The following is an 18,238-nucleotide window of genomic DNA, read 5'->3' as shown; positions in this document are numbered from 1 at the left end:
ACATCGACAAAGATCGACAGAGAAGAGACCCACATGGACACCGACAGACCAAGATCGCTGGAGACAGACCGAGATAAACAGGGATCGACAGAGAGAGACCGACATCGACACAGAGAGACCAAGATCGATAGCCAATCTTTCAAAAAACCTTTGATTTGCGGCGGCGGTGCCAGTGGAGGTGCCGATCTCAGAAGGCTGTGAGCACCAGAGCCCACCGACGCTTGGGTGGTCAGCGGGGGTCACGATCCTTTGATTTGTTCAGTGGTTGTCTCAATTGGTTTATGAACACTTCGAAATGTTACTCCTTCTGTGTTTACTACTTTGAGATGAACTATGTTACTCCTTCTGTGTTTACGAACATTTTGAAATGAACCCTTTGTTACTCCTTTTCTGGTTAGCAACGCTTTGAAATGTCACTCCTTCATACTTTTCGTGAAAATATTTACACCATTTTTGAAAAGTTACTGCTTTTGTGTAAGAATTGTTGGCATAAGATTTATACTTTTTCTTCGAACTTACACCTTTTGTGAAAGCCAAACTTAAACCTATTTCGGAAGTCACTTATACCGTTTGTGGAAAAAAAAATTCATCAAATTTACACCTTTTTCTTAAGCTTATACCTTTTCGTGGATGTGCTTATATTTTTTTTAAAAGTTACTCCTTTTTTGTAAGAATTTTTGGCATAAGATTTATACTTTTGTGCTTATATACTCTTTCACAAAAGGTGTAAGTTTGAAGAAAAAGTATAAATCTTATGACAAAAATTATTTCACAAAAGGAGTAACTTTTGAAAAAAAATATAAGCACTTCCACGAGAAGGTAAAACCTTAAGCGAAACGTGTAAATTTGATGATTTTATCTTTTCACAAAAGGTATAAGTGACTTCCGAAAAAGCTTTAAGTTGGCCTTCCACAAACGGTGTAAGTTCGAAGAAAAGGTATAAATCTTATGCCAAAAATTCTTACACAAAATGAGTAACTTTTCAAAAAAAATATAAGCACTTCCACGAAAAGGTATAAGCTTAGGCAAAAGGTGTAAAATTGATGAATTTATCTTTTCACAAAAGGTATAAGTGACTTCCGAAAAAACTTTAAGTTGGCCTTCCACAAATGGTGTAAGTTCGAAGAAAAGGTATAAATCTTATGCCAAAAATTCTTACACAAAAGGGGTAACTTTTCGAAAAAAATATAAGCACTTCAACGAAAAGGTATAAGCTTAGGCAAAAGGTGTAAATTTGATGAATTTATTTTTTCACAAAAGATATAACTGACTTCCGAAAACCTTGAAGTTGGGCTTTCACAAAAGATGTAAGTTTGAAGAAAAGGTATAAATGTTATGCCAAAAAATCTTACACAAAAGGAGTAACTTTTGAAAAAAAATATAACCAGTTCCACGAAAAGGTATAAGCTTAGGCAAAAGGTGTAAATTTGATGAATTTATTTTTTCACAAAAGGTATAACTGACTTCCGAAAAACCTTTAAGTTGGGCTTTCACAAAATGTGTAAGTTCCAAGAAAAGGTATAAATGTTATGCCAAAAAATCTTACACAAAAGGAGTAACTTTTCAAAAAAAATATAAGCACTCCCACGAAAAGGTATAACCTAAAGCAAAAGGTGTAAATTTGATCCATTTATCCTTTCACAAATGGTATAAGTGACTTCCAAAAAAGCTTTAAGTTGGACTTTCACAAAAGGTGTAAGTTCGGAGAAAACGTAAAGATCTATGCCACAAAGAGATGTAAGTAACTTCGCAAAACGTCTAAGTTCTGTTTTTTTTGTAAGTTCCTAAAATCCAATCACACTGTATTTGTCTTGTTCAGATAATGGCAATGTGAGAGAGAAGGGCGTTTCGGAGGGCTTGGCCTTTCTCCCAGTAGAACTCCGTTTCAGAGAAGACCAGTCTGGGAGGGCTTGGAATAGCGACTCCGAGCCCAAATCCAACCAAGTATGTCAATGTAAAAGAGAACCGTTTTTAATATAGAGCAACGGACAGACAGAGAGAGAGAGAGATAGACTGAGATCAACAGACATAGAGACCTAGATGGACACTGATCGACAGAGGGACCGAAATCGACAGAGATCGACAGAGAAGAGACCCACATGGACACCGACACACCAAGATCGCTGGAGACAGACCGAGATAAACAGGGATCGACAGAGAGAGACCGACATCGACACAGGGAGACCAAGATCGATAGCCAATCTTTCAAAAAACCTTTGATTTGCGGCGGCGGTGCCAGTGGAGGTGCCGATTTCAGAAGGCTGTGAGCACTGGAGCCCACCGACGCTTGGGTGGTCAACGGGGGTCACGACCCTTTGATTTGTTCAGTGGTTGTTTCAATTGGTTTATGAACACTTCGAAATCTTACTCCTTCTGTGTTTACTACTTTGAGATGAACATATGTTACTCCTTGTGTGTTTACGAACATTTTGAAATGAACCCTTTGTTACTCCTTTTCTGGTTATCAACGCTTTGAAATGTTACTCCTTCATACTTTTCGTGAAAATATTTACACCATTTTCGAAAAGTTACTCCTTTTGTGTAAGAATTGTTGGCATAAGATTTTTACTTTTTCTTCGAACTTACACCTTTTGTGAAAGCCCAACTTAAACCTATTTCGGAAGTTAGTTATACCTTTTGTGGAAAAAAAAATTCATGAAATTTGTACCTTTTGCTTAAGCTTACACCTTTTCCTGAAAAGACTTACACCAATTTTTAAAAGTTACTCCTTTTGTGTAAGAATTTTTGGCATAACATTTATACTTTTGTGCTTATATACTCTTTCACAAAAGGGGTAAGTTTGAAGAAAAAGAAAGTATAAATCTTATGAGAAAAATTATTTCACAAAAGGAGTAACTTTTCAAAAAAAATATAAGCAGTTCCACGAAAAGGTATAAGCTGAAGCAAAATGTGTAAATTTGATGAATTTATTTTTTCACAAAAGGTATAAGTGACTTCCGAAAAGCTTTAAGTTGGGCTTCCACAAAAGGTGTATGTTCGAAGCAAAAGGTATAAATCTTATGCCAAAAATTCTTACACAAAAGAAGTAAGTGTTCATGAAAGGTGTAAATGATTTCACAGAAGGCGTAAGTTTTCAGAAAAATGTGTAACTTTTCAGAAATCAGTTACGCCTTTTTCTGAAATTTCTTACGCGTTTCTTGAAAACTTATACTTTTTTTGTAACCATTTACACCTTTAGTCATATAATATATTATTTTATTAATTTACCTAGAAAGTCCAATGTGTAAGTTTTCAAATATTTTAATATAACCTAATATATACAAATATATAAATACAAAATAGAAGGGTGTAAGTGCCTTGCATATCATATACAAGGCACACTTAAAAAAAAGTCCTACTAGTTTTAGAATAGGTTCATGGACATGGAAATAAAAAAATATAAAAAGAGGCACAGACCGTAGATGTGTTGGCACCAAATATGGCAGACAGATGAAACGCGTTTAACAAAGATGACATTGCATGTACACCAGATATGTTGCAGTAGAGTTGAATAATATATAAATGTCATTCCCATGAATTCGTAATGAAGAAGACGCCTTAAGCATTTGAATCTTCTTGTTTGTCTTTGTAAAAGCAGTATATTGCATTCATATGAATAATTACAATTACAAATTTCTATCTATTTGGTTTGGTTGACATAAATTATTGTTTTAGTCCAAACCACATTTGGTTTAGATAGAGTTTGTTTCTGTGCTTTCGCCGACGAATCATCCGGGGTCGTTCCGGTATAGTCTTCACAAGAATTGCAACACTGGCCATTCTTTTTCGTACTTGCCTAATCGATTAAACACTCGATCAGATTGGTGTTGGCGAACTCATTTCGGATCGGAACAGTCGAAGGTGATCTAGTGAAGCGAGCGTTGGCACAATTGATTCGGCCATCGAGACAGAGAATTGAGAGGCAATTAATTTATCATTAATTACAGAGAATTGAGTCAAGAGGAATATGATGATGGTGGAAGAGAAGAGATCAAAAGGAAGAATTACCTCTCTCTCTCTCTCTCTCTTCTCAACAATCGATGGATTGTCTTTCATATATATATATGTTCATGATTGGTACGTCACATCTTGTCAAAATGTTTCGGTGCGTATATATATATATGTCTGTATTATATCTATAATGTTCATAGAAGTTAGACACGCCTCTAGAGACTCACTCTCTATCCTCAACAATCTCATAAATAGAGAGAGGGGGTAAAGATGTGGTGTGTGTTGGGTGAGTAAGAAAGAGGGAGGAAAAGTTGCGCGCCTCTGTGGATAATGCACAAAGGGTGTTTGATGAAATGCGTGATCGGAATACAATCACATGGACCCCTCTTATTCACGGGTATTCCCGGGTTCATGTTGTTAAATCGGTTGCTAGAATAACTCATTATTTGCATAAATCTCATGAAGAATTTAATGAGCACACTTGTTCGGTAATTTTGTAGGCGTGTGAGTCACCGAACGAAAGGATTTGTGGTGAACAGATTCATGGTTTTGCCATAAAAAGCGGGTTTTGTGATAATATTTTTGTTGGAACTTTTTTAGTTTCTATGTATTCAAGAAGTGGCCACTTGGATGATGCAGATAAATTGTTCAATGATTTGACTTACAAAGATGTTCGCTGTCTGAAATTTTATGATTAAAGTTTAATTGAAAATTTATTTAAATTATCATGTTTAAATATTTCGGGTGATCTAGATTGTGTTGATATTGCTCAAATACTACTATTACAATCAAACAAAAATTATTTACACATTTTTTTTTCTCACAATCCTCCAAAAGAAATTCATTGATGATGTCATCATCACAATCACAATTTTAATTAAAAATTGATTGAGGAATTTTTTGTGTTGATTATTATTTTTTAATAATCAATTGAAAGTTATTTTTAAAGTAACTTTGAGTTTTGTGAGATAGATGTCTTCAATCTTTATTTTACTTGTGTGGTAAACTTGGTTTAACTATGAATCATGTTCTTAATGTGGGAGTTTTTCTTTTGACTTAAAAGAGATAATTCCATTTTTGTTCCTAATATTTTTGAATGAGTTATTATTTGTGACAGTGTCACTTGTCTGTAAATGAACCATGTTGTTTTTGCTAATTTATGTATTATCACAAATGTAAGGAAGAGAGATTAATGGGAAAATTATGATTATGATTGACTAGTTAATCTTGTCTATGTCTACATATGTTGTAGAGTTGACAATTAATGGCATCATTTTTTTATTATTATTTTATTTTATATGATATCATTAATATCAATTTGGTATGTGGTGTATTATAAATGGATGTCAATTATTTATCAAAGTGTTAATAAAAATGTGAACCTATGTGTTTTGACATAAGAGGAATTCTAACTATTCTTTGGAATAATGACTAAAATTGGTGTGGTGACTGATCCCTAATGAAATATTATATGAATTAAAATATTTCATGGATAAAAGACGCTTTGGTAATTGTCGACGTAATCACCAATACTAGATAAGACAAATAAGATGTAAATGCATTTATACAGTGATATTTATATTCCATGTTGAGATTGGAATTAAGGGTTACAGTAAACAAAAAGAAATTAATCATGGCTAAAGAAATATTATTTGACAAAGTGTTGTGCCCACAACCGGTATTAGTCATTTCTTCATTGTACTGCCAAAGCAAGTTATGAAGTTTAATTGTATTTTAGAAAAATTAGTATTGTAATTATATTCACAAAGCAATTTACATCTTGTTATTTAGTTCAAGCACGCCAATTAATGATATATTCTGATTTATCTCAGAAATGTGGGGGTGTATTTATTATACACCAGTAAGAGAAATTAAGTTTTCTTGGAATACTTAAAATGTGGGGATGCTTTGAGGATTTTGTCAAAGTAACGGTTTTGATTGTAGGTCCACAAATAATCTCAATTCTTTCTATAGGACAAAGTTGGAGTAGAAGCAAAAATGGTTTCATTAACTCCTAAGAAACAACTCTATGTTTATTATTTTAAAAATGGGAGTGACATAGAGTAACGGTAAGTCTCGATATAATCAAAGACTTAATGACATTTGCTTTCAGTTGTGAATATTGTCTAAGGATAATATAATGAATCCACTAACTACTCAATGATATATAATTGAGAAGGTCAAACGAAAAATAGCGATCGCTAAACAAAAAGTTTGACCAGAGAGCAAATGAGGGAAAGTTCATCGAGGAGAATGTGATTAAAGCCTATTACACCAGAGTCATCATAATGATAACCCTACTTAGATGATTGGAGATCTCAAGAAATAAGTCCAAAGGGACAACTAAGTTATGTGTGGTTCGCCAGAAATCACTAAAGGAGTCTATCTCTTATCCATTCCTATGATGAGAGTGATATCTGCAACATGTGTTGTATATAGGGGATTTAGGATAAGCTATGCTTTTAATGATCACTTATATCTTGAAAAACCTAGAGGGGTATTTTTCAAGAGAAGTATTTAAGAGATTTGAAATAAGGATCACCTATATGAGTGTGAAGGGGCCGCTTCTATAAGAATTAATAAGGCTAAATTTTCTAAAGCACTCATGAAACACTAGGACTTGCCCAAGGCCAAAACGAGCACAACCGTGAGAACTAAGCTATGTTTGGAAATATTCTGTGTGAATTTTATTGTCTTGGCTTACACAAACGGCCGAACAGTTCAAGGCATCATGTCCACTGATTAGCTAGTAAGTCCGATAGACTTTCACTAGGAAAAGTTCAAAGCCGAAAGCTGCCTATCCTGATGCAGGATATTTCCTTAATGTACTCTCTCTTTGTTTGCATGTTGTTGCATGTCCTTTCCGTAAATTTCATTCATGTGGGGGATTGTTGGAAATTTTGAATTTAAATTTACTCCATTGATTGTGTCTCTTGAGATGGAAGGGTGTTTCCTTTTGAAGGGTCACAACCTTTCTGAAGAGTCACATAGAAGTCTATAAATTCCATCTCTCCCACTTCAATTTGAATAGAGAATTGTCATTTTCTTCTTCACTTTGCATTTATTCTTCATATTTCTGCAGTCTAATTTTCCTATAAAGAGAGTACATGCATAGTGAAGTTCGCTAGGCTTGCAATAGTAGTGCTGCTAGTGTAAGACATTAATCGTTGTATCCTGGGAGATAAACGTCCATTGAATCCGAAGCACCGATGGGAGGACGAATCTGTCTTAAGAAAAAAGAGTGTCACACACTCCACTTGATCAGGTTTTATCTGTTTATGTACTGTAAGTTTTATCACGTTGTTATGTAGATTTATTTCAATTTTTGGTTTTGTCCAAAAATTGTTTGCATAATTTTAAATTATATTTTCTATATAATTTAGTACTATTTTTCTAACAATAATGTCACTGATTTTTTTTATTTATTATTACCATTATATATTACCTCTTATATAAGACTCGTGATTGGTTCATTGTTTAAAGATAATTACTAAACAATTAATGAAAATAAATAATATCTTATCATGTAATTTAGTGATATAAAAAAATAAATGATATATAACAATCTATTATGTTATAAAATTATGAGTTAATTACTTAAAATTCCTATTTACAAATGTTATGGTAGCTCAGATTCTATTTAAGATTTGTTGAACCAATAAGTCTTATTTAGTAAAATTGAGAATGTTATCAGGTTTTCCCAATTTTTAAAACTAAGAACAATACCAATTTTGCATAGTAATATTTTAGATAATTGTTTCACTAACTAATTAAAAAAACAGAGTATGAAATTAAACGTTTTTGCCCTTCTATTTATTGGTTTGATTTAACTATTCAATAAAACCAAGAATATTAACAGTTTTTTTCTAATTTTAAAATTGAGAACATTATCAGTTTTTCATTTAAATTTTTTTTTCCCAATTTTGCACATCAATGTTCCAGCATCATGCTCCTTTATAGACACAAATTTTTAGTTTTGCACAAAAAAAATAATTCATTTTTTTTTTATAAAAAACACATTTTAGTTTTTTTTTCACATAATTTTTTTTTTATATAGTTTTTTTCAATTTGAAAGTTGATGTTTTGAAGTTTTAAAAATTAAAATAAATGCCAAATCTGTCAAGACCCAACCTCAGGGCTTAGAGTTGGAATCGTGACTTACTAACTTATTCTCATTCGAAGTAAATTAAGCTGCGCAACTAAAATTACTTAAACAGAAATTTTACTACATCTTACTATTTAAGAAAAATGAAATACATTTCTAAGGCTTTCATTATTTTATTATTCAGTGACCAGCCCCGAATAGAGACAAAAGGAAGCAAAAATATAAAAAAAAAGAAAGGTAAAGTAGTGATTCATCATCAGTCCATATGCAGGTTCCATTTGGTAGGGTTATGGATTTCCCTCACATCTCGTCACCTGAAAGGGTAACAGCTATAAGCACACAGCAGAGTGAGAAATGCTATGCCAAGTGTAGGGAATACAAAATATCCATGGATAATTAATTAGGCTAAAACATTTGCAACATTTAATTTAAAATGACAATTTATTTAAAGTGGCAGAATACAGAAATCATGTAAATAATAATCATAACCGCGGTATAAAACAGAACAGAACAGAGGTCACAGAAGTGACAGTCAGAACAGAGGTCAATGGATCCATGACAAACAGAGGACCACAAAGTGGTCAAACAGAGGCCAGTGGTTATTTAAGTCCCCCAAGACGTAGGACTCCCGTGGTGGTACTAACAAAACATAATTGTTTATAAGGTTATAATCAAATATATACTAAAATTTAAACTAACATATCCGTGGGTTTCCTTTTAAGTATATAGAGTTTAGAAAGTATCCCACGTAACTAAAATATTTATAAACATAACTTTTGTTTATATAACTTGATAAATATAACTTGTTTGAAATACGCTATGGTAACTCAAAACATTTGTAAAACATATAATGGTAAATCAAGGTATAACATATCTCACCTTAAGTATAACCCTTAGCCTTTACTTTACTAGCAGAACTTTCTTTCCTTACTAATATATTTCTCTCGTTTCTTACTCTTCCCTCTTTTTTGTTTTTCTTTCGTTTTCTTCTCTTTGTTTTTTTCTGAATCACAGCCCACTAGTCCCCTTTATATACTGTTTGTTGAGTCCAGGGATGAAGGACACGTAGCCTCTCTCCCTTGGAGGCATCATGAGGCTAGAGATATGAGCTATTAATTGAAGATCCATTATAAGATTTAAATCTTTTATGGATAAGGATTATCTTCCTAATACATATGCTTGGGCCCTTTTTGTTTTCTTTTCTTGGGCCGAATTCCATAAACATTGCTGGGCCAAACACCTTCTCTTTTTTTTTTTTTTTTTCATTTATTTATTTGTTTAGGTGTTAAGTGTTTCAATGTTCCTAATATAAATCATGTAGCATCATAAAATTAATTATTTTATTTTATTTTTACTTTACAGATTTATTATTGTTATTCCATATTATTATTTATTTACTATCTTTAATTTTAATTGACCTAACCAGTATTAGAATTTCATATTTCTGTTAATTTGGCCATAAATAAAAAAAATCCCTAATTAATCCCATATAACCCAGTGCTAAATCAGGTTATTTATTTATTTATTTATTATTAATTATTTAATAATATGTTATCACATACCCCCATAAGTATAAACTATAAATATTTATGTGATATTTAATTAAACGTTCAGTGTGTCACATTTCTCCCCTCCTAATAGGAGTTTGTCCCCAAACTTGACGTACCTTAACTTTCGAAGAGGTGTGGGTATTTGACTCGCATTTGGTTTTCTGTTTCCCACATAGCTTCTTCGGTATGATGATTTCGTCATAAGACCTTTACCAGCGGTATGGTCTTGTTTCGGAGAACTTGATTACGACGATCGAGAATCTGCACTAGTTGTTCTTCGTAAGAGAGATCTTCTCGCACTTCCAAGTTCTCATAGTCGATGACATGTTCTGGATCTCGGAGATATCGTTGGAGCATTGATACGTGAAACACGTTGTGGATTTTAGATAAATCAGGAGGTAGTGCAAGGCGATAGGCTACAGGACCAATTCTTTCCAGTATCTCAAATGGGCCGATGTAACTTGGATTTAGCTTTCCGCGCTGTCCGAATCGGATCACTCCTCTTGTTGGTGAGATTTTGAGAAACACATGATCTCCTACTTGAAATTCCAAGTCTTGTCTCCGAGTATCCGCATAACTTTTTTGGTGGCTCTGAGCAGTGCGAATCCGCTGTTGGATGAGTTGGATTTTCTCACTTGTGATTTGCACGATTTCGGGGCCTAACAATTTCCTGTCCCCAACTTCCCTCCAGCACAGGGGTGATCGACATCTCCTTCCATACAGAGCTTCGTATGGTGCCATTCCAATGCTTGCCTGATAGCTGTTGTTATAGGCGAATTCCATTAAAGGTAGGTGCTCATCCCAGTTACCTTTGAGGTCCAACACGCATACACGTAACATGTCTTCCAACGTCTAGATTGTTCTTTCGGATTGCCCATCAGTTTGTGGATGATAGGCTGTGCTGAACTTCAGTGTAGTTCCCAACGCTTCTTGCAATTTATTCCAGAAGTGACACACGAATCGAGGGTCTCGATCAGACACGATTGAAACTGGAATACCATGCAACCGAATAATCTCTTTGATATATAAAGTGGCAAATTTATTCAGAGGGTACATGATTTTGATTGGTAGGAAGTGTGCTGACTTTGTCAATCGGTCTACTATAACCCATATTGCATCATTCCTTGAAAAAGACTGTGGTAGCCCGACCACGAAGTCCATAGTAATGTGTTCCCATTTCCATTCAGGAATAGGGAGTGGTTGCAGTAGTCCCACCGGTCTCTTATGTGCTGCTTTAACCTTCTGACAATGCAGACATTTAGAAACATGGTTTGCTATATCTCTTTTCATTCCGGTCCACCAGTAATGTTCCTTCAGATCATGATACATCTTTGTGTTGCCAGGGTGAACTGCAAATCTTGAGTTATGAGCTTCCTCCAGTATCTTCTTCTTGAGTTCCGGGATGTCGGGTATGCAAATTCGATTTCGAAATTTCAGTATCTCATTGCTCATCATAAAATCAGGATCAGGCGTGTTCCCTTGTTCCTCGTACCTTTTCTTCAAGAGTTTATCTTCCCATTGGCGTGCTTTGATTTCTCCAATCAATGTAGGCTCCATGATTACATTGGCGAGCAACCCATTGACCTTGCGGGAAACGAGAGTGCATGCCAAACTTTTCGTCGATTTTTAGCTCAGTGCGTCCGTTACCACGTTAGCTTTGCCTGGATGGTGATGGATCTCTATCTCGTAGTCTTTCATAAATTCTAACCACCGCCGTTGCCTCATATTCAGTTCCTTCTGCGTGAATAGATATTTTAAACTCCTGTGGTCAGTATAAATCTCGCATGTTGTATCGTAGAGATAATGAAGCCAGATTTTGAGAGCGAAGATTACCGCAGCCAATTCCAAATCGTGAGTCGGGTAGTTCTTCTCGTGAGTCTTCAATTGTCGTGACGCATAAGCAATGACCTTTCCGTCTTGCATGAGAACACAACCCAACCCATTGTATGAGGCATCACTATAAATTACGAACCCCTCTACTCCGGTAGGGAGTGCTAGTATAGGGGCTGACACAAGTCGACCTTTTAATTCTTGAAAGCAACGCTCCTGTTTATCAGTCCATTCAAAGGGTGTGTTCTTTTGAGTTAGCTGGGTCAAGGGCGATGCTATTTTTGAGAAATCTTGCACGAAGCGTCGATAATAACCAACTAGACCCAAGAAACTTCAGATTTCTGACACATTAGTAGGTCGTGGCCAGTCCACGATTGCTGCAACTTTTTGGGGATCAACCGAGATGCCGTCTTTGTTAATGACGTGACCAAGAAAGTGTACACTAGTGATCCAGAATTTGCATTTCTTCAACTTGGCGTAGAGTTTGTGATCATATAGTGTTTGTAGAACCATTCGTAAGTGCCGCTCATGAGTTTCTGGTGACTTGGAGTATATAAGGATGTCGTCAATGAAAACAATGACGAACTCATCAAGATAGGGTTTGAATACTCTGTTCATGAGGTCCATGAAGGCTGCTGGGGCATTTGTGACGCCAAAAGGCATGACGAGAAATTCGTAGTGCCCGTAACGGGTTCGGAAGGCCGTCTTTTCAATGCTTTACATTTTAACCTTTAGCTGATGGTAGCCAGAACGTAAGTCAATTTTGGAAAATACTTGTGCGCCTTGAACTTGATCGAACAAGTCATCGATTCGTGGCAGAGGATATCGATTCTTGATGGTGACCTTGTTCAGCTCCCGGTAATCGATGCATAACCTCATCGTGCCATCCTTTTTCTTCACGAACAATATTGGAGCTCCCCAAGGTGAGGTACTAGGTCGGATAAAACCTTTGTCCAGGAGTTCCTGGAGTTGAGTCTTCAGCTCTTTCAATTCTGTCATCGACATGCGATAAGGAGTTTTTGATATAGGTTGCGTGCCAGGTTGGGTTTCAATAGTGAATTCGATTTCTCGATCAACTGGAATACCGGGTAAATCTTCAAGAAAGACATCCGGGAATTCTCGAACTACTGGAATTGCATCAACGGTAGGGGCCTCTTTTTGTGTATCAATCACATAACAAATATAACTATCACAACCCTTTCTTAGGAGTCGTTGAACCACCATGGAGGATATGATACAGGAAGGGTTGGAAATTTCAGCCCCATCAAAAACAATTTCGGGTTGGTTTGGTAACTTGAGGGAGACATTTTTGGTTTTACAATCGATAGAGGCGTGGTTGGCATTCAGCCAATCCATACCTAAGATTACATCAAAGTTTTCAATGCGGAGGAGAATTAAGTCTACATATAAGGTTTTGCCTTTTAGGAATACAACACAAGATCTGTACACATCAGTACTACAAGCAGACTTACCAGAAGGAAAAGACACAGACAATGTATATCCTAATGGTTCGGGTGTTGATATCAACTTGGCGGCAAAGTGTGGTGCAACAAAAGAATGAGTTGACCCAGAGTCAATAAGGACATGAGCCAAAAGACCACAGATAGAAAGTGTACCTGACACAACATTTTCGATAACTTCCGGTTTTTCAGGTACCAAGGCGAAAGCCCGACCTTGGTGGTTTTGGCCCTTCTTTTCTCCTCCCGGTCCCGCGATTCTCTTGACTGGGCCAGAGGGGCTGGCTGTAGGATTAACTATCTTTGGACAATCTCTTAGCAAGTGGCCAAACTGTCCGCGTCTAAAACACGCTCCCGTGTCTCGATGGCATTGTCCCCAATGAATCCTCCCACAAGTGGGGCAAGTTAGAATAGTGCCACCTCGAGGGTTGGTAGGACCGTGGTGGCCTGAGCTGGTTGTGCCCATGTTTACCTTTTTATGAGGTGCAACACCCGGTCTTCTATTATCCCTTTCCCAGAATCGCTTCTTGTAGTTTGGTTCTCCGGAACGCGAGGCTTTAATTCCCTTTCCTGCTATGTACGCCCGGTCCACCACTTCTGCATAGGTTGGCAATTTCAAGACCTCAAGTCTGTCTTTAATCCCAGCATCCAACCCTGCTTCAAATTTTCTTGCTTTTCGAGCTTCAGTGGGGATGACGTATGTTGCAAATCGAGCGAGTTGTGTGAACTTGCTCTCATATTCGGCCACCATCATGGTTCCTTGCTTAAGATGTATGAAGTCGGATGCCTTCTGCTCCCGCAATGAATCTGGAAAGTATTTTTCATAGAATACTTCCAAGAATCTTGCCCAAGTCGTAATTTCTTCTTTGGCCAGAGTGAGAAGCCACCATTCCTATGCATCGTCTTTGAACGTGAAGGTGGCGAACGTTACCTTTTGCCTCTCGGTGCAAGGTAGGGCACGGAAAATCTTTTCCATGTCTTTAACCCAAGCGTCTGCTACCATTGGGTCTGGGCCGCCGGTAAATATGGTAGGTTTCAGATCCTGGAACTGTTTTATGGTAACCGACCCTTCTTACTGTCCCGGTGTCCCATTGTTGATGTTAGCTTGCAAGGTTTGTAGAAAACTAGCAACCGCTCTTTCCATTACTCTTTCCATTAATTCCGTACCACTAACTGACGACTCACTCCCATTACCATTAGCCATTCTACAAGCAATAAACGAGGTATTATATTTTCAATGCAGCATATATAGCATAACATGTAGTATACTTTATATTTATATAAACTGCCAACATTACACATTTACATTAGTCAAAATATATTGGTGTCCCATCCCTGTGGTAAACAAAAGTCAACAAAAAGAGGACTAGAACATATCAAGATTAGCATACAAAAGATTTTCTACTAGCCAGATCTAGAGTGGTGGGTCAGATGGGCCGAAAAACCAGGGGAAATAGTGCTGCATAAAAAACTCGAACTCCCACCCCAACTGGATTACACCAAAACACACTCATGCTACCTGGACCGCGAAAATGGGGATAGACCGTATATGACCCACAAATGTTCGGTCGACAATCCAAACAGGTGTCTCAACATATGACAGGTCATTTTCGAAGTCAACATTTTGCATATTAATGATCTCTAGTGGATTTGGAACTGTGGTGAGAATATAATCCTAAGGGTACATATTCCCCCTTCTGGCTGCAAACTCTGAGGGTAGCGGGCCTATAATGTAGTGCGGGCGGTCATGACCCGGGGCGACGCCAAGGACGCGAGATGGTCCGAGAAAACATCTGCGTGTGTGGTCAAGGCTATGCCTCCATAATAGGTGTGGAACGTTGGTAGGGTCAACCTGGATATAAATTGGCCGTCCCATCAATCGGCCAAGACCTGGGTGTAATTCCCTGACTATCTCTTCAGAATCTCCCCAACCTTCAGGGAAGGCGGGGGCGGGGGCAGGGTGTTCGGCTAAAATTTCATTTAAGTTGATGGCCTGGAGGTCATTCCAGAAAGCATTATCAAGGTAAATCTCTGACATCCTACAACACCAGAATAAACGTGAGATTTTACACAGGAAAACTAACGTCACATGTAATTATTTATTATTATATTTTACCACATATATTCATATATATATATATATATTTATTTATTTATTCATTTAGTTATTTATTTATTTATTTATATTTATTTTTCAAACCGTTGCTCTGATACCACCTTTGTCAAGACTCAACCCCAGGGCTTAGAGTTGGAATCGTGACTTACTAACTTATTCTCATTCGAAGTAAATTAAGCTGCGCAACTAAAATTACTTAAACAGAAATTTTACTACATCTTACTATTTAAGAAAAAGGAAATACATTTCTAGGGCTTTCATTATTTTATTATTCAGTGACCAGCCCCGAATAGAGACAAAAGGAAGCAAAAATATAAAAAAAAGAAAGGTAAAGTAGTGATTCATCATCAGTCCATATGCAGGTTCCATTTGGTAGAGTTATGGATTTCCCTCACATCTCGTCACCTGAAAGGGTAACAGCTATAAGCACACAGCAGAGTGAGAAATGCTATGCCAAGTGTAGGGAATACAAAATATCCATGGATAATTAATTAGGCTAAAACATTTGCAACATTTAATTTAAAATGACAATTTATTTAAAGTGGCAGAATACAGAAATCATGTAAATAATAATCATAACCGCGGTATAAAACAGAGCAGAACAGAGGTCACAGAAGTGACAGTCAGAACAGAGGTCAATGGATCCATGACAAACAGAGGACCACAAAGTGGTCAAACAGTGGCCAGTGGTTATTTAAGTCCCCCAAGGCGTAGGACTCCCGTGGTGGTACTTACAAAACATAATTGTTTATAAGGTTATAATCAAATATATACTAAAATTTAAACTAACATATCCATGGGTTTCCTTTTAAGTAAATAGAGTTTAGAAAGTATCCCACGTAACTAAAATATTTATAAACGTAACTTTTGTTTATATAACTTGATAAATATAACTTGTTTGAAATAAGTTATGGTAACTCAAAACATTTGTAAAACATATAATGGTAAATCAAGGTATAACGTATCTCACCTTAAGTATAACCCTTAGCCTTTACTTTACTAGCAGAACTTTCTTTCCTTACTAATATATTTCTCACGTTTCTTACTCTTCCCTCTTTTTTGTTTTTCTTTCGTTTTCTTCTCTTTGTTTTTTTCTGAATCACAGCCCACTAGTCCCCTTTATATATTGTTTGTTGAGTCCAGGGATGAAGGACACGTAGCCTCTCTCTCCCTTGGAGGCATCATGAGGCTAGAGATATGAGCTATTAATTGAAGATTCATTATAAGATTTAAATCTTTTATGGATAAGGATTATCTTCCTAATACATATGCTTGGGCCCTTTTTGTTTTCTTTTCTTGGGCCGAATTCCATAAACATTGCTGGGCCAAACCCCCTCTCTTTTTTTTCTTTTCTTTTTTTTCATTTATTTATTTGTTTAGGTGTTAAGTGTTTCAATGTTCCTAATATAAATTATGTAGCATCATAAAATTAATTATTTTATTTTATTTTTACTTTATAGATTTATTATTGTTATTCCATATTATTATTTATTTACTATCTTTAATTTTAATTGACCTAACCAGTATTAGAATTTCATATTTCTGTTAATTTGGCCCTAAATAAAAAAATCCCTAATTAATCCCACATAACCCAATGCTAAATCAGGTTTTTTTTTATTTATTTATTATTAATTATTTAATAATACGTTATCACATACCCCATAAGTATAAACTATAAATATTTATGTAGTATTTAATTAAACGTTTAGTGTGTCACAAAATCATTATGTTCCTTTATAGATAATCATAAATAATAAACAATCATTGTTTGAAAAACAATTTCAACTATTAAAAATTTAATGGGGCTTAAAGGTTTAAATTTTTTTTATTAAGACTTAATGGAATATAAATTCATAAATTAAGACTTGTGTGTAAATGCTCTAAAATTATTTGGTGGCTTTGATTGTTATGTGGAACAAATATTTAAATGTAATTGATTCATATAGTTATCAATTTTGTGTTGGTGTTTTTAAGAAACAACATGAGAGGTGGCTATTAGTAATTTGTTACATTCAATAATTTTATTTTCTTACCACTATCCTTCTCTAGGTTGAGCTTGTCTCAAGGATATTATGGATAAATTTCAGAAAAATTTTAATTTGTCACGACCCAAACCCGGCCCTAAGGGTTTAGCACCGTAACCGGCCAGTAATCCGAGATTACCGAAGGCCTGCTGAATAGTAATACAGTAAAACAGAGTACAGGGCCTGGCGGAAGCCAATACAGTAATTAAACAATGTCCAATGAGCTGTGACAGTCTGTATGCCAAAAAGATTTTTCATGCATTCATACATATACAAACAGTACAGTCTATACAGAATATACAGTCACACAGTACAGGGACCTAATCCCTTGATAACAGTACAGTTAGTAATTGACAGTCCATACAGTAATCCAAACAGTATGGAGACAGACGGGGGAAAACAAACAAAACACCCCAAAGCCGTAGCATGGCAACTCGGAACCTCGCAGTGAGGCACAAAGGCTGGCTTGACAAAACTGGAGTCTAACCCACGCTCCTAGCTCCGATCTGGTGGCTGAGCACCTACATATATATATAAACAGTGAGCTAAAGCCCAGTGAATAACATAATGCGTAAAGGGGTTATGAATGAAATGTCCTTACAGTAATGAAATCAGTTCAATTCAATCAGTATTTCAGTTGTTCAGTACAGTAAACAGTCATATGTGGTACATCCATTAGCATAACAGTAACAGTAGGTCTTAAAAGACCGAACAGTAATGATGGCCATCAGTCAGTAAACAGTAGTGGCTCCACGAGGGAACCGACAGAGAATTCTGTCACAGTAACAGTAACAGTAAACAGTAGGTACTAAGGATGCCACAGTACAGTTCAGAAATAAAGGACATACATTCATTCAGTAATACCAGTTCAGTAAACAGTTCAGTTCAGTATTCAAAAGATATCAGTTGAACATATCTTTACACAATTGTTACTCACAGAGTTCTGGGCTACAGTATGCTAGAGCGTGTCTCCCCAGTTGCCAACCCTACACAGTTAACAAGTTGAACACACTAAGCTACACAGTTGGGAAGTATCATAACTTAATCCTTAATTTGCCTTGGTGTGTTCTACAACGATATCCTCATCAAGATGCCTTAAACTAGGCCTAAGAATGCCTAGGATGGGATGAGGATGCAGAAATACACTTAGAAAACATTTCGCAAGTTTGCTGAAAATAGGAGCCTCGCTCGAGCGAGACTTTCTT

At 36.0% G+C, this 18,238-nt stretch overlaps 2 protein-coding genes across 2 annotated transcripts; both read right to left on the bottom strand.

Annotated features, from left to right (window-relative positions):
* Window positions 1-9,804: 9,804 nt before the first annotated feature.
* LOC114280871 (uncharacterized) lies at window positions 9,805-11,163 on the bottom strand. Its single transcript, XM_082907562.1, has 2 exons — window positions 10,846-11,163; window positions 9,805-10,215 (listed from the first exon to the last, which is right to left on the bottom strand). Exons 1-2 carry the CDS (start codon window positions 11,161-11,163, stop codon window positions 9,805-9,807), a joined length of 729 nt encoding a protein of 242 aa, XP_082763688.1.
* Window positions 11,164-11,333: 170 nt separating this feature from the next.
* Window positions 11,334-16,672, bottom strand: LOC145811377 (uncharacterized). Its single transcript, XM_082907561.1, has 4 exons — window positions 16,668-16,672; window positions 14,784-14,932; window positions 12,341-13,700; window positions 11,334-11,343 (listed from the first exon to the last, which is right to left on the bottom strand). The coding sequence occupies exons 1-4, from the start codon at window positions 16,670-16,672 to the stop codon at window positions 11,334-11,336; spliced, it is 1,524 nt and encodes a 507-aa protein (XP_082763687.1).
* Between the last annotated feature and the right edge of the window lie 1,566 nt (window positions 16,673-18,238).

This window comes from Camellia sinensis, chromosome 2 (genome assembly GCF_055761805.1).
Source record: "Camellia sinensis isolate YWXY chromosome 2, ASM5576180v1, whole genome shotgun sequence".
Lineage (NCBI taxonomy): Eukaryota > Viridiplantae > Streptophyta > Magnoliopsida > Ericales > Theaceae > Camellia > Camellia sinensis.
Note: the sequence above shows the minus strand (reverse complement) of the source record. Positions and strands in the feature narration are given on the sequence as shown.